Source organism: Oncorhynchus masou, chromosome 8 (assembly GCF_036934945.1).
Source record: "Oncorhynchus masou masou isolate Uvic2021 chromosome 8, UVic_Omas_1.1, whole genome shotgun sequence".
Classification (NCBI taxonomy): Eukaryota; Metazoa; Chordata; class Actinopteri; order Salmoniformes; family Salmonidae; genus Oncorhynchus; species Oncorhynchus masou.
The window spans coordinates 46,642,212-46,669,953 of NC_088219.1; the positions used below are offsets into that span (position 1 = coordinate 46,642,212).

Sequence of the window (27,742 nt, forward strand, 5' to 3'; positions counted from 1 at the left end):
AGGACCCCAGGTCATTGTTTAGAACAAAACCAGCAGGTCCCAATTCATATAAAAAGGATACAATCAATGGAACTCATGTAGTCTTGATTAAAAGTGGGACTTGATATGAAATCAGTGTGGGGGACGAGGCATTTCTTTATATTCACAGGACCCACAACTGGCCATTCCAAGAGGAACACTCTTAGCCATTCTGATCACTGGCATTGTCTACCTGGGGGTTGCCATTTCTACTGGTATGTGGAATTTCTTCACATTTGTCCCGAACAAGACCGAATAAATTATACATATTACAGATAGAGAGTTTGTGACAGTTTGTCTCGTTTCTCATTAAAGGCTCTTGCATTGTGAGAGACGCCACAGGAAACGGCAATGACACACTCAGCGCACAGTTCATGGCCAACTGCACTGACGCCGCCTGCAAATTTGGCTATGACTTCTCCTACTGCAAGGGTGATGGCGGTCAGTACAACTGCAGATACGGACTCCAGAACGACTTCCAGGTACATTACATGACTACACAAAAGTATGTGGACACCTGCTCGTCGAACATCTCATACCAAAATCGTGGGCATTAATATGGAGTTGGTTCCCCCCTTTGCTCCTATAACAGCCTCCACTCTCCTGGGAAGGCTTTCCACTAGTTGTTGGAACATTGCTGCTATAACAGCCTCCACTCTTCTGGGAAGGCTTTCCACTAGATGTTGGAACGTTGCTGCGGGGAATTGCTTCCATTTAGCCACGAGCATTAGTGAGGTCGGCACTGATGTTGGGTGATGATGACTGGCTCGCATTCGACGTTCCAATTCATCCCAAAGGTGTTCAGTGGGGTTGAGGTCAGAGCTCTGTGCAGGCCAGTCAAATTCTTCCAAACCGTCTCGACAAACCATTTCTGTATGAACCTCAACAGGAAAGGACCTTCCCCAAACTTTTGCCACATTTGGAAGCATAGAATTTGTAGAATGCCATTGTCTGCTGTAGCGTTTCCCATCACTCGAACTAAGGGGCCTAGCCCAAACCATAAAAAACAGCCCCAGACCATTATTCCTCCTCCAGCAAACTTTACCGTTGGGGCAGGTAGCATTCTCCTGGCATCCGCCAAACACAGATTTGTCTATCGGACTACCAGATGGTGAAGTGTGATTCATCACTCCAGAGAATGTGTTTTCATTGCTCCAGAATCCAATTGCGGCACGCTTTACACCACTCCAGCCGACGCTTGGCATTACGCATGGTGATCTTAGGCTTGTATGTGGCTCCTCGGCCATGGAAACTCATTTTAACAAACATTTATTGTGCTGACGTTGCTTCCATAGGCAGTTTGGTACTCTATAGTGAGTGTTACAACCGAGGACAGGCGATTTTTACACGCGTCAGCACCCAGCGGTGCCATTTTGTGAGCTTTTGTGGCCTACCTCTTTGCCATTGTTGTCCTAGATGGTTGGACTTCACAATAACAGCACTTACAGTTCACTGGGGAAGATCTAGCAGGGCAGAAATCTGGCCAACTGACTTGTTGGATAGGTGGCATCCTGTGATTGTGCCACGTTAAGTCACTGAGCTCTTCAGTTAGGTCATTCTACTGCCAATGTTTGTCCTATGGAGATTGCATGGCTGTGTGCTCATATTTCTACATCTGTCAGCAACGGCTGAAATAGCAGAATCCTCTAATTTGGAGGGGTGTCCACATGCTTTGTGTATATATAGTGCATGTCTGATTGGGTGATGTTTGCCACCTAGAACGGCAGCCATTTTGTGGCAGTTTTTATCACCGTTGAGTGGTGAGGGGAACTTGAAGAAACGTACATACTTAGTCCTCTTCGTCCCGGGTTGGACAGAAGTTGTCTAAGATAGGTCTGGCCTTATGGGCTCAGCTGTTTAACCGGTATCATGCCTTTTCCTTAGGTCATGAGCATCGTGTCCGGGTTCAGCCCCATCATCACCGCCGGAATCTTCTCCGCCACTCTGTCCTCTGCCCTGGCCTCTCTGGTCAGCGCCCCCAAAGTGTTCCAGGTAGACTCTGTCCTCAGATCCTGCTTCCTTAATCATGTTATGCTTTTACCATATTAACCTTACTTTATGGAATAGCTGCAGAGTTTATGCACATGTCCTGTTACAGTTACTGTCCCATAGACACAAATCAAAGGCAAGGTTGTGATCTTGTATCCCAATGTTCCTCCGGTCATCATCTTGTGTCCCATCTGCTGATTAGTATTTCGGTGTCCAATTCCAATGGGTTTTCCTTCTCCTCCAGGCTCTATGCAAAGACAACATCTACCCCGGCCTTGAGATGTTTGCCAAGGGATATGGCAAGAACAACGAGCCCCTTCGCGGCTATATCCTCACCTTCTGCATCGCTCTGGCCTTCATCCTCATTGGTAATTACGCTGTCCAGGTTTAGACATCTAACAATGACACTATTATTCACAATACGACATTCTGTAGTATGTCATGAAAATGTAATTCACTATTATGTCAGTATATCATTCAGTAGTACATCAGTAATATGTAATTTAGTAGTATAAATTACATATTAAAGTCTATGGACAGTTCCCTATGAACAACTAAACTGCCATGATTTTGTCTTTATTTTAGCCCAGTTGAACGTTATTGCTCCCATCATCTCCAACTTCTTCCTGGCCTCCTATGCTCTCATCAACTTCTCTGTATTCCACGCCTCTCTGGCCAACTCTCCAGGTAAGTCCTTTTGGGACTTTTCCTGAGGAAAAGTTATATCTGCAGTAAGTCTGGAATTTCAATGCTACCAAAAAACAGCCCAGAAGGTCCTGACTATGGCCAGAATTAAGTCATGAGTCTTAACAGTTAAGTCATTAGGCTTGAAGGTGAGATTTAATAGGAAATATGACTTTCAAACAAATAATTTATAGGTGGGGGCAGTCCTCACTCTGTCATTCTTAGTGAATGCATTGCTCCACTGGTATGCGTTGCATCGAGTCGCATCTATCTTTCCATTCCCCAAATAGCTTAAGCCTTGAGATAACAGATGTAATGACATGACTGAGTTATGGGAACATTGTTATAACTGGACAATTGTTTTATTAAAGAATGGCAACTGCGATCTTTATGATAAGGCCCACAGTTTTATTCTTAAGGAAGTAAATTGGAAGAAATGGGATTGTCTCAATGGCTCTCAGTATTATGCAAATGATTGATAGACACTTGGTTGAAAGCAATACTGCTGGGAAACAACATGTACGGCTGCTTATTATTCAATGCAACATATTCCGTATATTGGATTTGACCCTTGTCTGACTGATGTGATTTGTGTAGGAGTCAAACCTCAGGGACTGGGGTTTAGTAGTGAGGCTAGCTTGGCATGATGGCACAGTGTCACTAAATGTCACTTAGTTGATCTACGCTGGATGATGTCCACTCAGTGTCAACTGTCAGTCTATTGGTGTCAAGAAATCAAGATCTTTACTGTCATTTTTTTGTATCTAATGGTCATCAGTTGTGCCTTAGTCATGATGGAAAAGACAAATGAGTGTACAAATTTGAAATGACCCTTTCATTGTTGTATCATCCAGCAGTCGTTGTATAAAGTGATGTTTGTTTTTCTGTTAATACCACAAAGAAAGCCCTAGGAGAACGCCAGGTACAGATTTTATACCTAATTCTGACATTGTCCACGCAGACCATTTAATAACACGGATTTAAAGGGTACATGACTCACTAGAAGCAAGGCAATAGACACTTGGCTTCTCGCCTCTGGAAAGTCAAACTGGCAATGTCTAACGCCTTCTTTTCTGGCCACCTAGAGCCCATTTTCGCTCTCCCAACGGGCAAAGAATGACGTCACTCCACTGTACCCTTTATGTCCTGTGGTTTTTGTAGTTCTTGTCACTGTGTAACCGTGCGCACAGTTAAACTGTGCCCCATTGTACCAGTTTACTAAACTCCCACTAGTCTAGTCTCTTTAGTATCTAATTAACTGGGATCCAGTAGTGGATGTAACATTATTGTGCAATGTTTTTTTTACACCATTTATAATCCAAGTGCATATCCATGCTCTTTCCTTAAATTAGTGACGTTGCTATATTAAGCCGCCGCCCATTTTTTATGATTCAGTAATTTCACTTAACGATGACGTTTGTTGGAATATGTGACGAAGTAATGCAAGTCGTAAATGAACAAGAGCTCTCAGCTATGGTAAGCAGCTCTCCATAGACACTTGCTGATTTCTTCATAGACACGAGTGGCAGATTCGATCTAACCTTTTGGATTCTACCTCTCTTCACGTTCGTATGTTATTCCTTAAAATTGTATATATAACCCATTCTAACCTCGCTACGGTCTTTTACAATAAGGATAAAGGCCATATGCTGGCACCCCTTGGTATTACTGACCCCCAAAGTGCATTTTTACGAGGGTCCTTGTAAGGGAGTCCACCTAACGTTTCTCTGATCCTTAGGGTGGCGCCCCAGCTTCAAGTTCTACAACATGTGGGTGTCCCTGGCTGGAGCTGTGCTGTGCTGCGTGGTCATGTTCGTCATCAATTGGTGGGCAGCCCTGATGACCAACGTTATTGTCATGGGCCTCTACATCTACGTGAGCTACAAGAAGCCCGGTGAGTGACTCAAGACCAGGCCAAGTCGGCCATCTTGGATTGCCTCAACATCGACTAGTGTTATTTTGACAAGATAGGTGCTCATTGAGAAACTTGGCTAACATGGCCTACAGTTATCTTACTTTACAAAGATCATTACCATAGTATTTCATGAATTAGCCTACCCTTTAATTGAAAAAAATATAGCAATGCCCCCAAAAGAGGTCAATCGCTGTGAATTACACCTCACCACGTAGTGTAAATAATTTCCTAGACTTTTGATTCCACTGAAATATCAACCTTTATGACTAAGCCACATTAGCACAATGCACTGAAAGTCCCCTGATGCCCAGAGATGCTTTGAACACTCCCGAGTGGCGCAGTGGTCTAATGCACTACATCTCAGTGCTATAGATGTCACTACAGACCCTGGTTCGATCCCGGGCTGTAACACAACCCGCCATGATCAGGAGTCCCATAGGGCGGGGCACAATTGGCCCAGCGTCGTCCGGGTTAGGGGAGGATTTGGCCAGGGTTGGCCTTCATTGTAAATAAGAATTTGTTCTTAACTGACTTGCCTAGTTAAATAACATAAATGCTTTGAACACAATGTGAATCAGGCCCCACTATTGATATTTCAAGCTTTTTTTATTGCTGATGTATGCATGTATTTTGGTGAAGTGGTAAGCATTTGCATTACAATTATGTTTTTGTTGTGCACCCTCTGCTGCAGTGCAGCCCAGGCCAACATGGTTGAAATGTATTTATAGCTAAACGCAGGGTTGTGGAAACGGGCAGTATGACTACAGCCGAAATGAACCAGCTATTCACAAGGTGATGCTGTGTTAAGGTCCGTTACATTTGAATCAGAGGGCTTGCCGCTTACAGGGAAGGCAGGATGTGGGTTGTCAAAAACAATGGCTCTCGGCTCTATTTGCAGGGTAGAACATATGTTTCCACAAAAATATTCTGTCAACTTCGTCATTCAGTCTGTTAATTAGCATAGCGGATTTATAAATTATTATTTCTATGTTGTACATTAATAGACTTTCCCTCCGATGTTTCTATGGTGATTTGCCAAAGGGCTGGCTCATTCTCCTGTTAACTTTTCTTAAGCTGCCCACCCACGCAAGGCAGCGTGACATTAAATGGGGGGCTTTTAAATGTCTAGGTGCTGGGAGGGTGAGGGTGCGGATACATGCAGTTACATACGCTCGAGGACTAGACTGTTGAGGTCCCCACAGGGTTAAGATGGTCCACTGTGTTAGTGCTCAGGCTCTCTGGCCTGGTTGTGCTGATTCTATTCTGAAGCAAGCTGAGGACTAGACTGTTGAGGTCCCCACAGGGTTAAGATGGTCCACTGTGTTAGTGCTCAGGCTCTCTGGCCTGGCTGTGCTGATTCTATTCTGAAGCAAGCTGAGGACTAGACTGTTGAGGTCCCCACAGGGTTAAGATGGTTGATTGGAAGTCCCCATATGGAACCGCTGGCTCTGGTTAAACAAACCTGACCTGCGCTGGAAACCCCAGGGGGGAGCACCAGATACCAATTTAGACATTCACAGAGGCACACTTGTATGAACACACATACACAAATAGCGTCACACACTCCATTTGACATGCAGCTATATACACACACATGCTCTCCCTCACAGACTTACACACATTCTCACACACGCAGAGTCACAGCTTCACACACAGCTCTACACACTCATGCACAGCATCCCTACTGACTCCCACACTGCATGGAACTTGTTCCAATGGCCTGACTGGCTTAATGGCCACCCATACAGGGTCCTGACTCGAGAATGTGACTATGTTTGTGACTATGTTTGTCCTCTCTTCCAGATGTGAACTGGGGCTCTTCGACCCAGGCTCTGACATACCATCAGGCCCTGACCCACAGTCTCCACCTCAGCAGTGTTGAGGACCACATCAAGAACTTCAGGTATAGAACACACACACACACACACACACACACACACACACACACACACACACTACTTACAGTGCCTTGCAAAAGTATTCGGCCCCCTTGAACTTTGCGACCTTTTGCCACATTTCAGGCTTCAAACATAAATATATAAAACTGTATTTTTTTGTGAAGAATCAACAACAAGTGGGACACAATCATGAAGTGGAACGACATTTATTGGATATTTCAAACTTTTTTAACAAATCAAAAACTGAAAAATTGGGCTGCAAAATTATTCAGCTCCCTTAAGTTAATACTTTGTAGCGCCACCTTTTGCTGCGATTACAGCTGTAAGTCGCTTGGGGTATGTCTCTATCAGTTTTGCACATCGAGAGACTGAAATTTTTTCCCATTCCTCCTTGCAAAACAGCTCGAGCTCAGTGAGGTTGGATGGAGAGCATTTGTGAACAGCAGTTTTCAGTTCTTTCCACAGATTCTCGATTGGATTCAGGTCTGGACTTTGACTTGGCCATTCTAACACCTGGATATGTTTATTTTTGAACCATTCCATTGTAGATTTTGCTTTATGTTTTGGATCATTGTCTTGTTGGAAGACAAATCTCCGTCCCAGTCTCAGGTCTTTTGCAGACTCCATCAGGTTCTTCCAGAATGGTCCTGTATTTGGCTCCATCCATCTTCCCATCAATTTTAACCATCTTCCCTGTCCCTGCTGAAGAAAAGCAGGCCCAAACCATGATGCTGCCACCACCATGTTTGACAGTGGGTATGGTGTGTTCAGGGTTATGAGCTGTGTTGCTTTTATGCCAAACATAACGTTTTGTATTGTTGCCAAAAAGTTCAATTTTGGTTTCATCTGACCAGCGCACCTTCTTCCACATGTTTGGTGTGTCTCCCAGGTGGCTTGTGGCAAACTTTAAACAACACTTTTTATGGATATCTTTAAGAAATGGTTTTCTTCTTGCCACTCTTCCATAAAGGCCAGATTTGTGCAATATACGACTGATTGTTGTCCTATGGACAGAGTCTCCCATCTCTGCTGTAGATCTCTGCAGTTCATCCAGAGTGATCATGGGCCTCTTGGCTGCATCTCTGATAAGTCTTCTCCTTGTATGAGCTGAAAGTTTAGAGGGACGGCCAGGTCTTGGTAGATTTGCGGTGGTCTGATACTCCTTCCATTTCAATATTATCGCTTGCACAGTGCTCCTTGGGATGTTTAAAGCTTGGGAAATCTTTTTGTATCCAAATCCGGCTTTAAACTTCTTCACAACAGTATCTCAGACCTGCCTGGTGTGTTCCTTGTTCTTCATGATGCTCTCTGCGCTTTTAACGGACCTCTGAGACTATCACAGTGCAGGTGCATTTATACGGAGACTTGATTACACACAGGTGGATTATATTTATCATCATTAGTCATTTAGGTCAACATTGGATCATTCAGAGATCCTCACTGAACTTCTGGAGAGAGTTTGCTGCACTGAAAGTAAAGGGGCTGAATAATTTTGCACACCCAATTTTTCAGTTTTTGATTTGTTAAAATAGTTTGAAATATCCAGTAAATGTCGTTCCACTTCATGATTGTGTCCCACTTCTTGTTGATTCTTCACAAAAAAATACAGTTTTATATCTTTATGTTTGAAGCCTGAAATGTGGCAAAAGGTCGCAAAGTTCAAGGGGGCCGAATACTTTCACAAAGGTACTGTAGACCAAAGGAATGGTATGGTCTTTGAAATGCAGTGGCCCATAGAAAGGCTATATTCTTAACAATAAACCACCTTAGTTTTACCACCAGCGCCCTTCCTGGTGTTTCATTATGCTACTTTTTCAGTATTTACTGGGGAAAATGTTCAGTATTCAGGAAATGTCCTTCATTCACGTTGTCATAAAGGCTGTTGCCCTGTTAGTTCTAACAATATCTGATGGGCAAATTAGATGAACAACTCTTCACTTAATTACCCTTCGATGTTGCATGGCAATTTGTCACTAACACATGCCCACTGAGGTGTGCAGATCCGGGGAGGCTGCAGCAGGCTGACTGCATCTGGGTGGCAGGGGAGGACTTTGCTGTTTGTCCAGTCAGGCTGCAGCAGGCCCATCTCTCCGTCTCGGCATGACACATCCCCTTGGAGAGGGTTGTGTAACTGCACACCTGGGACAACAGTGGCAGATACTTGGCATCCTGAACACTGCCTTGCCTCAGAGGACAAAAGTGTGAGACTAAAATTGTCTATTCTCCAAAACCTAGCATCTGTCATCATATAGCAATGGTGTAGAGCATGGGAGTTGGAGTATAGAACCGTGTTTCTCGAAGACGTGGGCACTGCCTCAATCACACAAACAAGGGGGCAGACATATTTTAGTACTAGTGTTCTAGTGATACAATATCAAATGGATGCTTACCTTGATTTTAATCAAGCATTCAGGGTCTTGTTCAGAAACACTGATATAGGAAAAGCTTTCCATCAGGTCACCCTCAGAACTTGTCCGAGCCTCAACACAACTATCTCATGCTCTATTGTTCACCTGCTCACACAAGGACTGTAAGAGTTGCTGTGGACGCTTTTCAGAATGCGCAATTCGCCCTGGAAGTGTTCCCATGGCAATACATCGGCGGTAAGGGATTATGGAGCATCTGATATTGTCTTCAGAATTCAAACGTGTTACTCCTGGACTTCTCGTTTCCCCCCTCCTGGCTCTCTTATTAATCCCATGTGCTTAACATAGCTTTAATTTGATGTGCGTTACTCCATCCGAGTCTGTTCTTGTTCTTGATGAAAACTTCTGCTCTCAAGGTCATTAGAAGACATTGAGTGAGATGAAGCACTGGGGAGTACTGTGTGTATGTGACCTCGTGAAAAAGTCAGTGGCCAAGCGGTGGCCATTGGTTAACCCTCCTGGTTAACCCTCCTGGTAGTGGGTGCATGTTTTAGTTTCAGCTCTGCGCTAAACTGACCGAAATCGACTAAATCAGCTGCTCATTAGAACTTTGATTAACAGAATCAGGTGGGTTGCCAGAAAAAAACACCTGCTCATCAAGTATATCTCCATGAGGAGGGTTGGCCATCCTTGGGTTAGATATTGGTGTCCCTAGTATGTGTACCATTTACTGTTAGCATGGATACTAGCGAAATGCTTTTTTTGTATTGACTATGTTTTACCACAGACCCCAGTGCTTGGTGATGACGGGATACCCCAACTCCCGTCCGGCTCTGCTCCACCTGGTCCACGCCTTCACCAAGAACGTGGGCCTGATGATCTGCGGCCATGTGCGCACGGTGAGTCGCCAGAGACTTTGCCTACCTGGAGACCATTTTGGCTCCATCACATAACTGTACCATAGCACACAACAGGGCCATTTTGGCTCCATTTCACAATGTTTCACTCTTATTTTATAGCATACCCTTAACCTTAGATTACTAATCTCAATGCAATGTCATAATAACTTCTAGTTAACTACCGGTGACTAAGGGCTTTATTGACTCCCATTAGAACCAATTTGCGGGAAACAGAACACAGTGGCTGCCCTATTGTTTTCAACCTTGTTGGTTGTGTTGCTCATATTAATCCCGCATTAATCCCACATTGCATGTTGATTGAGTCGTTGCTCCCAATTAGCGACTGTTTTTTTCCATTTTTTTTTCATGACTATGGGCAACTTTTTTTCCCTTCTAAATACCTCATGTGTGCGTTACCTGGGGGCAATAAAATTAGCGTTCCATTAAAGCGGTGTGGGACTGGAGAAATGTAATCGTCCCTGCGCTGTGCCCACAACGCTCTCTCTTTCTCTCTCATAAACACACACACTCTCACTTTCTCTATTCTTCCATTAACACTGGCAAAAAAGAGTGAGTGCTCCAACACCAGCCAATGGTAAAAATGGGCTGCTTTTTACGCTAAAGCCCCTCTCTCTAGAAATAAGGAAGACTTCATGTATGGACCTTTTAAGGCTGTTTGAATGGAGGCTTCTTCCAGGAAAGCTTAAGATCCTTTGACGGTAACTGGTAACCACCTGTGATTTTGACTGTGCAAGGTGGAACTACATCTACGTTTGTTAATGAGTTGCTAAATGCTACACTTGGCCTTTAGCGTGACTGTTCTTATCTATGTGTGTTCTGTCCACAGGGCTCCAGAAGACCCAACTTCAAAGAGCTGTCCAACGACCAGACGCGTTACCAGCGCTGGCTGCTGAAAAACGAGACCAAGGCTTTCTACACCCCTGTGTTTGCCGACGACATGAGACAGGGCACCCAGTATCTGTTACAGGTGAGGACAGACAAACACTGCAATTGGTGGAAGCGGTAGGATCTGCTGTAGTTTTTTTTACACGTACAACATTTTTGTTCTATTTAAACTCAGCAGAAAATGAAACGTCCCTTTTTCAGGGCCCTGTCTTTCAAAGATAATTCGTAAAAATCACAGATCTTCATTGTAAAGGGTTTAAACACTGTTTCTCATGCTTGTTTAATGAACCATAAACAATTCATGAACATGCACTAACACAGCTTACAGACAGTAGGCAATTAAGGTCACAGTTATGAAAACGTAGGACACTAAAGAGGTCTTTCTACAGACTGTTAAACACCAAAAGCAAGATGTCCAGGGTCCCTGCTCATCTGCGTGAACGTGCCTTAGGCATGCTGCAAGGAGGCATGAGGACTGCAGATGTGGCCAGGGCAATACACTGCAATATCCGTACTGTGAGACGCCTAAGACCGCACTACAGGGAGACAGGACAGACAGCTGATCATCCTCGCAGTGGTAGACCACTTGTAACAACACCTGCACATGATCGGTACATCCGAACATCACACCTGCGGGACAGGTACAGGATGTCAACAACTGCCCCAGGAACACACAATCTCTCCATCAGTGCTCAGACTGTCTGCAATAGGCTGAGAGAGACTGGACTGAGGGCTTGTAGGCCTGTTGTAAGGCAGGTCCTCACCAGACATCACCGGCAACAACGTTGCCTATGGGCACAAACCCACCATTGCTGGACCAGACAGAACTGGCAAAAAGTGCTCTTCACTGACGAGTTACGGTCTTGTCTTACCAGGGGTGATGGTCGGATTCGCGTTCATCGTCGAAGGAATGAACGTTACACCGTGCTGTGCCTTGGAGCGGGATCGATTTGGAGGGAGAGGGTCCGTCATGGTCTGGGGCGGTGTGTCACAGCATCATCGGACTGAGCTTGTTGTCATTGCAGGCAGTCTCAACGCTGTGCGTTACAGGGAAGACATCCTCCTTTCTCATGTGGTACACTTCCTGCAGGCTCATCCTGACATGACCCTCCAGCATGACAATGCCACCAGCCACACTGCTTGTTCTGTGTGTGATTTCCTGCAAGACAGGAATGTCAGTGTTCTGCCATGGCCAGCAAAGAGCCCGGATCTCAATCCCATTGAGCACGTCTGGGACCTGTTGGATTGGAGGGTGAGGACTAGGGCCATTCCCCCCCAGAAATGTCTGGGAACTTGCAGGTGCCTTGGTGGAAGAGTTCCGTAACATCTCACAGCAAGAACTGGCAAATCTGGTGCAGTCCATGAGGAGGAGATGTACTGCATTACTTAATGCAGCTGGTGGCCACATCAGATACTGACTGTTACTTTTGATTTTGACCCCCCCCCCCCCTTTGTTCAGGGACACATTATTTCACTTATGTTAGTCACATGTCTGTGGAACTTATTCAGTTTGTGTCAAAGTTGTTGAATCTTGTTATGTTCATACAAATTTTTACATATGTTAAATTTGCTGAAAATAAACGCAGTTGACAGTGACATGACGTTTTTATTTTTTCTGAGTTTATATTTGAATTCCACTCTGGTTTCCCTAGAAACACATGCCTTTGGATTTATGCTAAATTTGACAAAAAAAATTCCTGAAGTTCAAGCACAATGAGTCAAAGTGCATGATAATATATTGAAACCCATTGTGATGTGGAGTTTAGGTCAATTCCAGTTCAACTCCATGGAATTGTCAAATGACATGGAAAACTAGAATTTAAAAAAGATCCATGGATCAAGATTGAATTAACCCCAATGCAGGTGATATACTTTAATGTTATGATTGCTGGCCAAACAGACTTTTTCATGCTTGATAGCGATTGCGTAAGCTGATCTTTTGGGAGGTGCAGCACCCTGTCAAATTGATCTACAGATAGGGATTCATTTAGTAGTGGCTTTAGGTTGGTCTGACCTGTTCTCCCCCTCTGTTTTACCCAAGGCTGCCGGACTGGGTCGCCTGAGGCCCAACACTCTGGTGATTGGCTACAAGAGTGACTGGAGGGACGGAGACATGATGAACGTGGAGACCTACATCCACATGATTCAGTGAGTAAAACGGGGGCTTTGCAAGCCACCTCATCAAAAGGCCATCCACAAAGATGTCCGATTTAGAACAGTCATTGTTTTAAAGCACCTGAACATGAGATGGGTTGTGAAGATAACAAGCTTAGTCACTAAATTACGGAAACTTAATTTATTGATCGGCAGGTAAGGTTGCTCTCGAGCGGCTAGATGTTCTTTAACATTCGTCCATCAGATTTGCCACCAATGCTCCTTATAGGACACATCACTGCACTCTATTCTCCTCTGTAAACTGGTCATCTCTGTATATCTGTCACAAGACCCACTGGTTGATGCTTATTTATACAACCCTCTCTTAGGCCTCACTCCCCCCTAACTGAGATATCTACTGCAGCCCTCATCCTCTACATACAACACCCGTTCTGCCAGTCACATTCTGTTAAAGGTCGAACTGGACAGTTTTCTCAATCATGGACTCTCTTACAGACAGTTGTGGCTGCTTTATGTGATGTGTTGTTGTCTCGACCCCCTTGACTTTTGTACTGTTGTCTGTGCTCAATAATGTTTGTACCATGTGCTGCTACCATGTTGTGTTGCTACCATGCTGTGTTATGTGTTGCTGCCATGCTATATTGTCTTAGGACTCTTTATGTAACTTTGTGTTGTCTCTCTTGTCGTGATGTGTATGTTCTACTATATTTGAATTTAATTAATTTTTATTTTCAATCCCAGCCCCCGCACCTGCAGGAGGCCATTTGCCTTTTGGTAGGCCACCATTGTAAATAGGAATTTGTTTTTAACTGACTTGCCTAAAAAAAAAAATTAAAACAGTGAAATGTTTACTTTACTTACCTTCCCAACAATGCAGAGAGAAAGAAAATAGTGAAATAATAGAAAAGTAAAATATGTTATACACAAGTGCAGATAACTTGGTTATGAGATGATGACCAATGGATTTAGACTGAATCAGTTCCTGGCGTAAAGTGTGGGGATTATTGTATTAGATTGGGAGGTTAGAGATGGTTCAGCCCCAGCATATTAAAACCTATGCTAATACTCATAGCAATGTGCTCTTTAGTTTTCATTTTACGCTAGCTTCTACTATGCACTTACATCAATGCAGTTTTATAGAATGGGTGAAGTCATGCTTTCACATGGTCTGTGAAGATCCCATCTCTACCAGTAAGGCATTTAACGTTGTCCTTCGAAACTTGGCCTCTTTCATTGCGGCTTGAGTTCTTAGCTTGTTTGTTTGTTTGCGGTAACCTTGTTAAAGTGCGTATGCGGGTTTAGTCTGAGTGGAAAACTGCACGTTTAATGTAGTTTGTTGTACACATACACACAGGCCCTGCTCAGTGTCAAGCGTCTTCCTGTAAAATGCAAACAGAGTGCGTTTGTTTGTTTGTGCCTTTCAGCGATGCCTTTGACTTCCAGTACGGTTCTGTGGTCTTCAGACTGAAGGAGGGACTAGACGTATCCCACATCTCAGAACAAGGTGTGTGTACACAAACACACTGAAACACTTTCGTACCAAATGACATGATGTACTTACCCACACACACACACTGAAACACTTTCGTACCAAATGACATGATGTACTTACCCACCCACACACACACAAACGACTAATCTTATCAGCTTGTCTCATTTGTTTCCTCCTAAAACTTTATTCAGTTATTGAGAAAATGAATTCAGCACTAGTATTTTGCCATGTCATGTTAATTTGTTCAGCCCGACGATTGTGTCTGGGCCAAGTTTCAACTACACAGGGAATCGAGAGCATCCAATTGAGGTGTGGTTGTTAAACTAAAGTTGGAGAGAGGTGAATAAAAGGGATTTTTCAGTAGATGAACCTTCAAAAGACAGTCCAGCTGCAGATTATAGGCTCTTTGATTTGTTCTCACGCAGTCACTCCCTGTTAACCTTCCTATTCCTCTTCACTGATTACAGGTTCACATTTTCTGATCATTTCTTGGTTGAAGAGTAGACGTGTCACTCACCTACCATTCGTTCACCAATAACTCTGAGTCAATGCGTGTTGATAACAACAGCATTCAAATAAAACAAGTCTTTGCTTGTCTGTGGGATTTTTACTGCTTTCTAGTTCTATTCATCTTCCTTAGTCCAGTCAGTTGACCTGGCTTGTACCATGGCCAATAGTGGGCGGCGACTCTGCTTTTCCACCCAAATTCACCTAAATTGGCCCAAATGGCTCAGCCACCATTTCAGAACACACTGTTTGCCTTTTACCCACCAAATAACCCCATCATCAAGATTATTTCCTACATTTTAAGAGTTACCGTCCACATCTGTGTTTAGTGGACATAAAAATGACTCATGTTTAAGTTGTATTCCACTTACAAAGCCCATGCTATTTTCCAGGTAATTGGTTTTTGACGTTTACAAGATGTTATTTTTGCTCTAGGCTAATAGTTTATCTTCACTGGTCATTTGTTAACAAACATTAACAGAATGTCCAGTAAACATGGTTAATGGTTTCGCTTTGTCGTTTCACAGATGACCTGCTGTCGTCACAGGAGAAGACGTCAGGAATGAAGGATGTGGTGGTGTCCATCGACATGAAGGACTCTGACGGAGACTCGTCCAAGCCTTTGTCCAAGGCCACCAGTGTCCAGAACAGCCCAGCCATGCAGAAAGGTCAGGTGTCATTCTAAAGTAACCCACATATAAACAGTGAGTGCCTTTTTACACCAGTGGTTGTGCGCACATACCTGATTCGGCTAATCGAGGTCAAGATTGCTGTGCAGGACGGAAAAACTCTTCAGCTCTGAAGGAGCAGGAAGGTTGGTCACCTAAGTTTTTACAACTTCACATTGACATATGGAAAATTAGGCGTTTGTGAAATCACAATGTGAACGTGCTGTTTTGGCTCTTGAGGAGGGGGTTTCAGATGTAAGAATTCTGAAAGCAATTTACCGCCACACGCTGATCCCCCTCTAGATCTCTCAAAGGCCTCCCTTATGCTCCTCCAGCCAGCCAGTCACTAGGCTACACTGAGTGCCGGGCCTGTAAACCACTCTACTCAGAAAGGAAGTGGACTCTGACACTGTGACCCCCAGCCTTCCCACTGTGCCCAGTCTGTTAGTCTCCACAGCACACAGATGGCTTTACTACAGAGTGTGTGTCCTTGTTTGTTTACACATACATTTGTGCATGTACACACACATACACGAAAACATCTCATGCATGTATACGCATGTGCTCACACACAGATGGCTTCAAAATGTTGTCTGTCTGCTGCCTCCTTAAACTGTGGACAAATAAACAGGGAAACTGTTCCCACATGTCTTACGGACAGGCTGGGATCTTTAGTTGATTCCCGACATGGAATTCTATTTATGCCCGTCACGTTTAATGGAATCCTCCCATAGGGAGTCCCATGTCAGTGACCCTGTGGGTAGGCCTGGGCAATATGGCCTAAAAATAATGTAGATTTTTTTTTCAGACCTAAGGATGAATAACAATATTGTATTTATTTACCTAGTGAAGTCGGTTAAGAACAAATTCTTAGCTACAATGACGGCATACCCCGGCCAAACCCAGACGATGCTGGGCCAATTGTGGGCCGCCCTATGGGACTCTCAATCGTGGCCGGATGTGATACAGCCTGGATTCGAACCAGGGACTGTAGTGATGCCTCTTGCACTGAGGTGTAGTGCCTTAGACCAAATGAGAATTTGTTCTTAACTGACATGCCTAGTTAAATAAATATAAACTTATTCTAAAATTGATTCAACAGTTTTTTCCCTCAGTCTAAACACAATGACCCATAATGACAAAGTAAAAACAGGTTTTTAGAAAATGTTGCTAATTTATTTTAAAAAATTAAACTGAAATATCACATTTCCGAAAGTATTCAGACCCATTACTCAGTACTTTGTTGAAACACCTTTGACAGCGATTACAACCTCGAGTCTTCTTGGGTATGACGCTACAAGCTTGGCACACCTGTATTTGGGGAGTTGCTCCCATTCTTCTCTGCAGATGCTCTCAAGCTCTGTCAGATTTGATGGGGAGAGTTGCTGCACAGTGATTTTTTTCCCAGGTCTATATAGACATGTTTGATCGGGTTGAAGTCCGGGCTCTGGCTGGGCCACTCAAGGTTATTCAGAGACTTGTCCCGAAGCCACTCCTGCGATGTCTTGGCTGTGTACTTAGGGTCATTGTCCTGTTGGAAGATGAACCTTTGCCCCAGTCTGAGGTCTTGAACGCTCTGAAGCAGGTTTTCATCAAGGATCTCTCTGTATTTTGCGCCGTTCATCTCAATCCTGACTAGTCTCCCAGTCCCTGCTGCTGAAAAAAATCCCCACGGCATGATGCTGCCACCACCATGCTTCACAGTAGGGATGGTGCCAGGTTTCCTCCAAACGTGACGCCTGGCATTCAGGCCAAAGAGTTCAATCTTGGTTTCATCAGACCAGATAATCTTGTTTCTCGTGGTCAGAGTCCTTTGGGTGCCTTTTGGCAAACTCCAAGCGGGCTGTCATGTGCCTTTTTACTGAAGAGTGGCTTCTGTCTGGCCACTATTCCATAAAGGCCTGATTGGTGGAGTGCTGCAGAGATGGTTGTGCTTCTGGAAGTTTCGCCTATCTCCACAGAGGAACTCTAGAGCTCTGTCAGAGTTACCACCGGGTTCTTGGTCACCTCCCTGACCAAGGCCCTTCTTCCCCCGACTGTTCAGTTTGGCTGGGCGGCCACGCCTAGGAGAATCTTGGTGTTTCCTACCGTCTTCCATTTAAGAATGATGGAGGCCACTGTGTTCTTTGGGACCTTCAATCCTGCAGAAATGTTTTGGTACCCTTCTGTGCCTTGGCACAGTCCTGTCTCAGAGCTCTACAGACAATTCCTTTGACCTGATGGCTTGGTTTGCTCTGACATGCACTGTCAACTGTGGGACCTTATATAGACAGGTGTGTGCCTTTCCAAATCATGTCCAAGCAATTGAATTTACCACAGGTGGACTCCAATGAAGTTGTAGAAACATCTCAAGGATGATCAATGGAAACAGGATGCTCAACTTCAAGTCTTATAGAAAAGGGACTGAATACTTTCTTTTTTTTAATAGCTTTTTTTGTGTTTAAATACAAAAAATGTCAAACAACCTGTTTTCGCTTTGTCATTATGGTGTATCAAATCAAATGTTATTGGTCACATACACATGGTTAGCAGATGTTAATGCGAGTGTAGCGAAATACTTGTGCTTCTAGTTCCGACCATGCAGTAATATCTAACAAGTCATCTAACCTAACAATTTCACAACAACTACCTTATACACACAAGTGTAAAGGAATGAATAAGAATATGTACATAAAAATATATGAATGAGCGATGGCCGAATGGCATAGGCAAGATGCAGTAGATGGTACAGAGTACAGTATATACATATGAGAGTAATGTAGGGTAAAGTGGCATTGTTTAAAGTGACTAGTGATACATTTATTACATTGGGTAGATTGTTACCTACCCTCACCACCTGGGGGCGGCCCATCAGGAAGTCCAGGACCCAGTTGCAAAGGGCGGGGTCGAATCCCAGGGTCTCGAGCTTAATGACGAATTTGGAGGGTACTATGGAGTTAAATGCTGAGCTGTTGTCGATGAACAGCATTCCCACATAGGTATTCCTCTTGTCCAGATGGGTTAGGGCACTGTGATTGCGATTGCGTCGTCTGTGGACCTATTGGTGCGGTAAGCAAATTGGAGTGGGTCTAGGGTGTCAGGTAGGGTGGAGGTGAAGTGGTCCTTGACTAGTCTTTCAAAGAACATCATGATGACGGAAGTGAGTGCTACGGGGCGATTCCCTCAGATTCGCTCATTTCGCTCAGTTACCTTCGCTTTCTTGGGAACATTTACATTACATTTACAATACAGGAACAGGAACAATGGTGGCCCTCTTGAAGCATGTGGGAACAGCAGACTGGGATAAGGATTGATTGAATATGTCCGCAAACACACCAGCTGGTCTGCACATGCTCTGAGAACGCAGCTGGGGATGTCGTCTGGGCCGGCAGCCTTGCAAGGGTTAACACGTTTAAATGTTTTACTCACGTTGGCTGCAGTGAAGGAGAGCCCACAAGTTTTGGTAGCGGGCCGTGTCAGTGACACTGTATTGTCCTCAAAGTTAGCAAAGAAGTTGTTTCGTTTGTCTGGAAGCAAGACATCGTGGTCCACGGCGGGGCTGGTTTTCCTTTTGTGGTCTGTGATTGACTGTAGACCCTGCCACATACGTCTCGTGTCTGAGCCGTTGAAATGCGACTCTACTTTGTCTCTATACTGACGCTTAGCTTGTTTCCTTGCGGGGGAAATAGCTACACTGTTTGTATTCGGTCATGTTTCCGGTCACCTTGCCCTGATTAAAAGCAGTGGTTCGCGCTTTCAGTTTTGCGCGAATGCTGCCATCAATCCACGGTTTCTTGTTGGGGAATGTTTTAACCTGTCTAGGACTGGAACCCCGTTCCGCTAGCGGAACCCCTCGCCAACAGCCAATGAAATTGCAGGGCGCCAAATACAAATCAACAGAAATCAGATCAATCAAATTTCTCAAACATACAAGTATTTTACACCATTTGAAAGATAAAATTCTCGTTAATCCAGCCACAGTGTCTGATTTCAAAAATGCTTTACAGTGAAAGCCCCATAAACGATTATGTTAGGTCACCACCAACTCACTGAAAAACCTAGCCATGTTTCCAGCCAAAAAGCAGAAATAGAGATAAAATTAATCACTAACCTTTGATGATCTTCATCAGATGACAATCATAGGATTTCATGTTACACAATATATGTATGTTTTGTTCGGTGAAGTTCATATTTATATCCAAAAATCTTATTTTACATTGGCGTGTTATGTTCAGTAGTTCCAAAACATGCAGTGATATTGCAGAGAGCCACATGAATTCACAGAAATACTCATTATAAATGTCGATGAAAATACAATTTTTAGACATGGAAATATAGATACACTTCTCCTTAATGCAACCGCTGTGTCAGATTTCAGAAAAACTTTGGGCTCAGAGCCCAAACCAGCCAGAGAAATATCCGCCATGTTGGGTAGTCAACATTATTCATAAATAGCATTATAAATATTAACTTACCTTTGATGATCTTCATCAGAATGCACTCCCAGGAATCGCAGTACCACAATAAATGCTTGTTTTGTTCGATAATGTCCATCATTTATGTCCATTCATGTCCAATGGCTTCTTTTGTGAGGGCGTTTGGTAAACAAATCCAAATGCGCGATCTGGTCCATTCGGACGAAACGTTCAAAAAGTTATATTACAGGTCGAAGAAACTTGTCAAATTATGTATATAATCAATCTTTAGGATGTCTTTATCATAAAAGTTCAATAATGTTCCAACCGGAGAATTCCATTGTCTGTAGAAAAGCAATGGAACGACAGCTGCCTCTCAAGTGAAAGCGTGTGACTGAGAACAAGGCTGTAGGCAGACCACTGACTCCAGGAGCTCCCATCCACATCACAGTAGAAGCCTGAAACAATGTTCTAAAGATGGTTGACATCTAGTGAAAGCCTTAGGAAGTGCAACATAACCAATATCCCACTGTGTATTCAATAGGGTGAGTTCAAAAACTACAAACCTCTGATTTCCCACAAACCTCCCATTTCCCACCATTCAAACAGTTTTAGAAACTTCAGAGTGTTTTCTATCCAATACTAATAATAATATGCATATATTAGCATCTGGGACTGAGTAGGAGGCAGTTCACTCTGGGCACGATATTCATCCAAAAGTGAAAATGCTGCCCCCTAACCCAAAGAAGTTAATAGACGCTGTGGTTACAACATCACCGATGCACTTGCTAATAAATTCATTCACCGAATCAGCGTATTCATCAATGTTATTGTCCGACGCTATGCAGAACATATCACAGTTCACGTGATTGAAGCAATCTTGAAGCGTGGAATCTGATTGGATGGACCAATGTTGAAAAGACCTGAGCACAGGCGTTTCCTGTTTTAGTTTCTGTCTATAGGCTGGGAGCAACAAAATGGAGTCGTGGTCAGATTTTCCGAAAGTCGGGCGGGGGAGGGCTTTATGTGCGTCTCGGAGGTTAGAATAACAATGATCCATGGTTTTGCCAGCCCGGGTCGCGCATTCGATGCTGATAAAATTTAAAATTTAGGGAGCCTTGTTTTCAGATTAGCCTGTTTAAAATCCCCAGCTACAATAAATGCAGCCTCAGAATATGTGGTTTCCAGTTTACATAGAGTCCAATGAAGTTCTTTCAGGGCCGTCGATGTGTCTGCTTGGGGGGAAATACACGACAGTTATTATGATCGAAGAGAATTCTCTTGGTCGATAATGCGGTCGGCATTTGATTGTAAGGAATTCTAGGACTTGAGTTCCCGTATATTGTTATGATCACACCACGTCTCGTTAATCATAAGGCATACACCCCGCCCTTCTTCTTAGCAGAGATATTGTTTGTTTCTGTCAGCGCGATGCGTGAAGAAGCCAGGTGGCTGTACCGACTCTGATGACGTATCCCGAGTAAGCCATGTTTCCGTGAAACAAAGAATGTTACAATGTCTGATGTCTCTCTGGAAGGCAACCCTTGCTCAGATTTCGTCTACCTTGTTGTCAAGAGACTGTACATTGGCTAGTAGTATGTTCGGGAGCGGTGCGCGATGTGCCCGTCTACGGAGCCTGACCAGAAGACCGCTCCGTCTGCCCCTTCTGCGGCACTGTTGTTTTGGGTCGCCGGCTGGGATCCGATCCATTGTCCTGGGTGGTGGACCAAACAGAGGATCTGCTTCAGGAAAGTCGTATTCCTGGTCATAATGTTGGTGAGTTGACGTTGCTCTTATATCCAAATGTGTGTAGATTGCTGAGTTTATTTTAAATCCATTTTAGAATAAGGCTGTAACGTAACAATATGTGGAAAGAGTCAAGGGGTCTGAATACTTTCTTAAGGCACTGTATTATCATTCGCATGATAATTTAAAAACACATTACTGTGCAGCAGACCAGGTACTTCTATGCGTGCTCAGGTCCACACAATCATCAACATTTATAAGTACAGAAAAACCAGACACATGCTCACATGGAGCCCTTCAAACAAAAGAAGATGTAAAAAATGACAGTTATGAAATAAAGAAACTTGTTTTTCACAAGTGTATCATGTCGTGAACTCTGCAAACAATGTTTCCACTCAGATAATGATAACTGTAAATGAATGTAATTAAGACATGCATTAACAGAAATATATGGAATTAACTGTACATTCACTACTGGTGACATGTAATGGGGAATTGATTTTAAAAAATCAATGGGCAAACTATTCACATTGTTACGATGAATTGGCGGGAGACAGCTGTGCCACGCCTCCCCTTGTCTCAATATTAAAAATTTTACTTCACCAGTAATGTAAAGTACTTAAGTAGTACTTTAAAGTATTTTTACTTAAGAAGTGTTTTGGGGTATCTGTAATTTACTTTTTACTTTCACTACATTCCTATAGAAAATAATGTACTTTTTACTCCATACATTTTCTCTGACACCTAAAAGTACATTCTGAATGCTTAACAGAACAGGACAATTGTCCAATTCACTCACTTATCAAGCGAAAGTCCATGGTCATCCCTACTGCCTCTGATCTGGCAGACTCATTAAACACACATGCTTCATTTGTAAATGATGTCTGAGTGTTGGAGTGTGCCCCTGGCTATCAGTTAAAAATAAAAAATAAATTGTGCTGTCTGGTTTGCTTAATACAAGGAATTTTAAATGATTTACACTCTTACTTTTGATACTTAAGTACATTTTAACAATTCCATTTACTTTTGATACTAAAGTATATTTAAAACCAAATAGTTTGACTTTTACTCACGTAGTTGTTATGAACTTGAGTGAAGACCCAAAAGCGGTTTTAACAGAAAACAGAGTTCTTTAATGAAAATACAGGAATGGCATAAATCCTCTTCCAACGTTGTCAGCGGAACAAAAGAACGTTAGTATAGTGCAGGATGCTCCTGCCAGGCAGACTCCGACAGGACAGGACAAGGTGGAAGCAAACGAGACGACAGCTTGCTTCTGGCATCAAAAAACACAAATAAGAATCAGACACTGAAAGTAGCAGGAACAGAGAAAGAAATAGAGACCTAATCAGAGGGGGAAGAGAGAACAGGTGGGGAAAGAGAGAATGAGCTAGTTAGGGGAAATGTAGAACAGCTGAGGAATGAGAGACAGAGAAGGTAACCTAAAAAGACCAGCAGAGAGAGAGAATGAAGAGAAAGGACAGGAACAGACATAACAAGACATGACAGTAGTACTTTAGTGGGTGACTTTTTCTATTAAGTTGTCTTTACTTTTATTCAAGTATGACAATTGAGTACTTTTTCCATCACTATTTCACACACATTTTAGATGCTTTTCATTGACTGCCGCCACTCTATAAATCAGCAAGACCTATTGCCACACACGCTGTCCAAGTTGAGGAATTCCCTAATGAACTAATGATCCTCTGTGGCTAAGTCATGCTTTCTGGTGAAGTATTTTGAAAAAATATTAGTCCGTTTCTGTAGAAACAGGAGTAATTACATCATTTTGGCAAATGTATGTCCATTTACTCCTCTATTGGACCCACCGCTATGCCATTTCTCTCCTGTTCTATTGGTTTTTATATCAACTTTCTTTCGTTGTCCAGAAGCCAAAGGCACAATTCTTGTCATATTAGCAACCCATCCTAGTTGTTGCATCTTCAGATTTTTCAAACAGAGATGTTTGTCTGTCACACATGGAACCTTTATCAGGTGACCTGTTTAGAATGGTATTTTCCCGCTAAATGTTTACAGAGTTGCGTGTTTCGGGATCTCTCATAGAGCGGTGTGTGTCAGACGATCTGTCACCACAGATGCGTAAGTGCAGCATAGGGGGATGCGGTCAAAATAATTTATGGAAGTATATATGGAGACTGTTTAGTGCCAAAAAACGTGTTAAAAACATGTCAACAACAGCAACCCAAAAAATATTGATCTTTCTTACATCTCTCAGATATAGGGCAGACACTAGAGAACAAACTTATTTGGATTTTTGGGGGACTATCCATGTAGTGAGTGAATCTGTTATTTAATGTGTTTGTTTGGGCTAATAGCAGTAAGGCCAAAATACATTTTCTATCCCAAAATGTTTTTATAATTCAAGGGGTCTTAAAATTCTAAATCAAACAGCTAAATAATCTTTGGTATGCCCCTCCCTTCAAACAATTGCATATTGCTTAGTAGAACAACCCCCCCAATCCCCTGGCTTAGACTCGGGTTCTTTAATGAAAATACAGGAATGGCATAAATCCTCTTCCAACGTTGTCAGCGGAACAAAAGAACGTTAGTATAGTGCAGGATGCTCCTGCCAGGCAGACTCCGACAGGACAGGACAAGGTGGAAGCAAACGAGACGACAGCTTGCTTCTGGCATCAAAAAACACAAATAAGAATCAGACACTGAAAGTAGCAGGAACAGAGAAAGAAATAGAGACCTAATCAGAGGGGGAAGAGAGAACAGGTGGGGAAAGAGAGAATGAGCTAGTTAGGGGAAATGTAGAACAGCTGAGGAATGAGAGACAGAGAAGGTAACCTAAAAAGACCAGCAGAGAGAGAGAATGAAGAGAAAGGACAGGAACAGACATAACAAGACATGACAGTACCCCCCACTCACCGAGCGCCTCCTGGCGCACTCGAGGAGGAAACCTGGCGGCAACGGAGGAAATCATCGATCAGCGAACGGTCCAGCACGTCCCGAGAGGGAACCCAACTCCTCTCCTCAGGACCGTACCCCTCCCAATCCACTAGGTACTGATGACCACGGCCCCGAGGGCGCATGTCCAAAATCTTACGAACCCTGTAGATGGGTGCGCCCTCGACAAGGATGGGGGGGAGGGACGAGCGGGGGCGCGAAGAACGGGCTTAACACAGGAGACATGGAAGACCGGGTGAACGCGACGAAGATAGCGCGGGAGAAGAAGTCGCACTGCGACAGGATTAATGACCTGGGAAATACGGAACGGACCAATGAACCGCGGGGCCAACTTGCGAGAAGCTGTCTTAAGGGGAAGGTTCTGAGTGGAGAGCCATACTCTCTGACCGCAACAATATCTAGGACTCTTGGTCCTACGCTTATTAGCGGCCCTCACAGTCTGCGCCCTATTACGGCAAAGTGCCGACCTGACCCCCTTCCAGGTGCGCTCGCAACGCTGGACAAAAGCCTGAGCGGAGGGGACGCAGGACTCGGCGAGCTGAGATGAGAACAGCGGAGGCTGGTACCCGAGGCTACACTGAAAAGGGGATAGACCGGTAGCAGACGAGGGAAGCGAGTTGTGGGCGTACTCTGCCCAGGGGAGCTGTTCTGACCAAGACGCAGGGTTACGAAAAGAAAGACTGCGTAAAATGCGACCAACAGTCTGATTGGCCCGTTCGGCTTGACCGTTAGACTGGGGATGAAAGCCGGACGAGAGACTGACGGAAGCCCCAATCAAACGGCAAAACTCCCTCCAAAATTGAGACGTGAACTGCGGACCTCTGTCGGAAACGACGTCAGACGGAAGGCCATGAATTCGGAAAACATTCTCGATAATGATCTGAGCCGTCTCCTTAGCAGAAGGGAGCTTATCGAGAGGAATGAAATGAGCCGCCTTAGAGAATCTATCGACAACCGTAAGAATAACTGTCCTCCCCGCTGATGAAGGCAGTCCGGTGACAAAATCTAAAGCGATGTGAGACCACGGTCGAGAGGGAATGGGAAGCGGTCTGAGACGGCCGGCAGGAGGAGAGTTCCCAGATTTAGTCTGCGCGCAGACCGAACAAGCGGCGACAAATCGACGCGCGTCACGTTCCCGAGTGGGCCACCAGAAACGCTGGCGAATGGAAGCGAGCGTACCCCGAACGCCGGGGTGGCCGGCTAACTTGGCAGAGTGGGCCCACTGAAGAACGGCCGGACGAGTAGGAACGGGAACGAACAGAAGGTTCCTAGGACAAGCTCGCGGCGACGGAGTGTGAGCGAGTGCTTGCTTTACCTGCCTCTCAATTCCCCAGACAGTCAACCCGACAACACGCCCCTCAGGGAGAATCCCATCGGGGTCGGTGGAGACCTCAGAAGAACTGAAGAGACGAGATAAAGCATCAGGTTTGGTGTTTTTTGAGCCCGGACGATAAGAAATAACAAACTCGAAACGAGCGAAAAACAGAGCCCAACGAGCCTGACGCGCATTAAGTCGTTTGGCTGAACGGATGTACTCAAGGTTCCTATGGTCAGTCCAAACGACAAAAGGAACGGTCGCCCCCTCCAACCACTGTCGCCATTCGCCTAGGGCTAAGCGGATGGCGAGCAGTTCGCGATTACCAACATCATAGTTACGTTCTGACGGCGATAAGCGATGAGAGAAAACGCGCAAGGATGGACCTTGCCGTCAGAGAGAGAGCGCTGAGAAAGAATGGCTCCCACGCCCACCTCTGACGCGTCAACCTCAACAACAAACTGTCTAGAGATGTCAGGTGTAACAAGAATAGGTGCGGATGTAAAACGATTCTTAAGAAGATCAAAAGCTCCCTGGGCGGAAACGGACCACTTAAAGCACGTCTTAACAGAAGTAAGGGCTGTGAGAGGAGCTGCCACCTGACCGAAATTACGGATGAAACGACGGTAGAAATTAGCGAAGCCCAGAAAGCGCTGCAGCTCGACACGTGACTTAGGAACGGGCCAATCAATGACAGCCTGGACCTTAGCGGGATCCATCTTAATGCCCTCAGCGGAAATAACGGAACCGAGAAAAGGGACAGAGGCGGCATGAAAAGTGCACTTCTCAGCCTTCACATAAAGACAGTTCTCCAAAAGGCGCTGGAGGACGCGCCGCACGTGCTGAACATGAATCGAGAGAGACGGTGAAAAAATCAGGATATCGTCCATGTAAACGAAAACAAAAATGTTCAGCATGTCTCTCAGGACGTCGTTAACTAGTGCCTGAAAGACAGCTGGAGCGTTAACGAGGCCGAAAGGAAGAACCCGGTATTCAAAGTGCCCTAACGGAGTGTTAAACGCCGTCTTCCACTCGTCCCCCTCCCTGATGCGCACGAGATGGTAGGCGTTACGAAGGTCCAATTTGGTGAAAAACCTGGCTCCCTGCAGGATCTCGAAGGCTGAAGACATAAGAGGAAGCGGATAACGATTCTTAACAGTTATGTCATTCAGCCCTCGATAATCCACGCATGGGCGCAGGGACCCGTCCTTCTTCTGAACAAAAAAAACCCCAGCTCCGGCGGGGGAGGAGGAGGAGACTATGGTACCGGCGTCGAGCGAAACCGACAAATAATCCTCGAGAGCCTTACGTTCGGGAGCCGACAGAGAGTATAATCTACCCCGGGGGAGTAGTTCCCGGAAGGAGATCAATACTACAGTCATACGACCGGTGTGGAGGGAGAGAAGTGGCCTTGGAACGACTGAACACCGTGCGCAGATCGTGATACTCCTCCGGCACCCCTGTCAAATCGCCAGGCTCCTCCTGTGAAGAAGAGACAGAGGAAACAGGAGGGATAGCAGACATTAAACAGGTTACATGACAAGAAACATTCCAGGATAGGATAGTATTACTAGACCAATTAATAGAAGGGTTATGGCGCACTAGCCAGGGATGACCCAAAACAACAGGTGTAAAAGGTGAACGAAAAATTAAAAAAGAAATGGTTTCGCTATGATTACCAGAGACAGTGAGGGTTAAAGGCAGCGTCTCACGCTGAATCTTGGGGAGAGAACTACCATCTAAAGCGAACAAGGCCCTGGGCTCCCTAACTGTCTGAGAGGAATGTCATGTTCCCGAGCCCAGGTCTCGTCCATAAAACAGCCCTCCGCCCCAGAGTCTATCAAGGCACTGCAGGAAGCAGATGAACCGGGCCAGCGGAGATGGACCGGAAAGGTA

The 27,742-nt window shown here is 44.5% G+C and overlaps 1 protein-coding gene across 2 annotated transcripts in view; it reads left to right on the forward strand.

Annotated features, from left to right (window-relative positions):
* The window catches only part of LOC135544750 (solute carrier family 12 member 2-like), a 99,358-nt gene that overhangs the window by 40,885 nt on the left and 30,731 nt on the right, over window positions 1-27,742 (forward strand). For both annotated transcript variants that reach the window (XM_064972614.1, XM_064972615.1), the window contains exons 9-20: window positions 149-233; window positions 334-500; window positions 1,903-2,010; window positions 2,252-2,375; window positions 2,593-2,694; window positions 4,430-4,585; window positions 6,410-6,509; window positions 9,658-9,769; window positions 10,617-10,757; window positions 12,717-12,823; window positions 14,215-14,294; window positions 15,317-15,457. In XM_064972614.1, coding sequence (XP_064828686.1) covers window positions 149-233; window positions 334-500; window positions 1,903-2,010; window positions 2,252-2,375; window positions 2,593-2,694; window positions 4,430-4,585; window positions 6,410-6,509; window positions 9,658-9,769; window positions 10,617-10,757; window positions 12,717-12,823; window positions 14,215-14,294; window positions 15,317-15,457 — 1,423 coding nt within the window. The remainder of the gene's footprint in view (window positions 1-148; window positions 234-333; window positions 501-1,902; window positions 2,011-2,251; window positions 2,376-2,592; window positions 2,695-4,429; window positions 4,586-6,409; window positions 6,510-9,657; window positions 9,770-10,616; window positions 10,758-12,716; window positions 12,824-14,214; window positions 14,295-15,316; window positions 15,458-27,742) is intronic.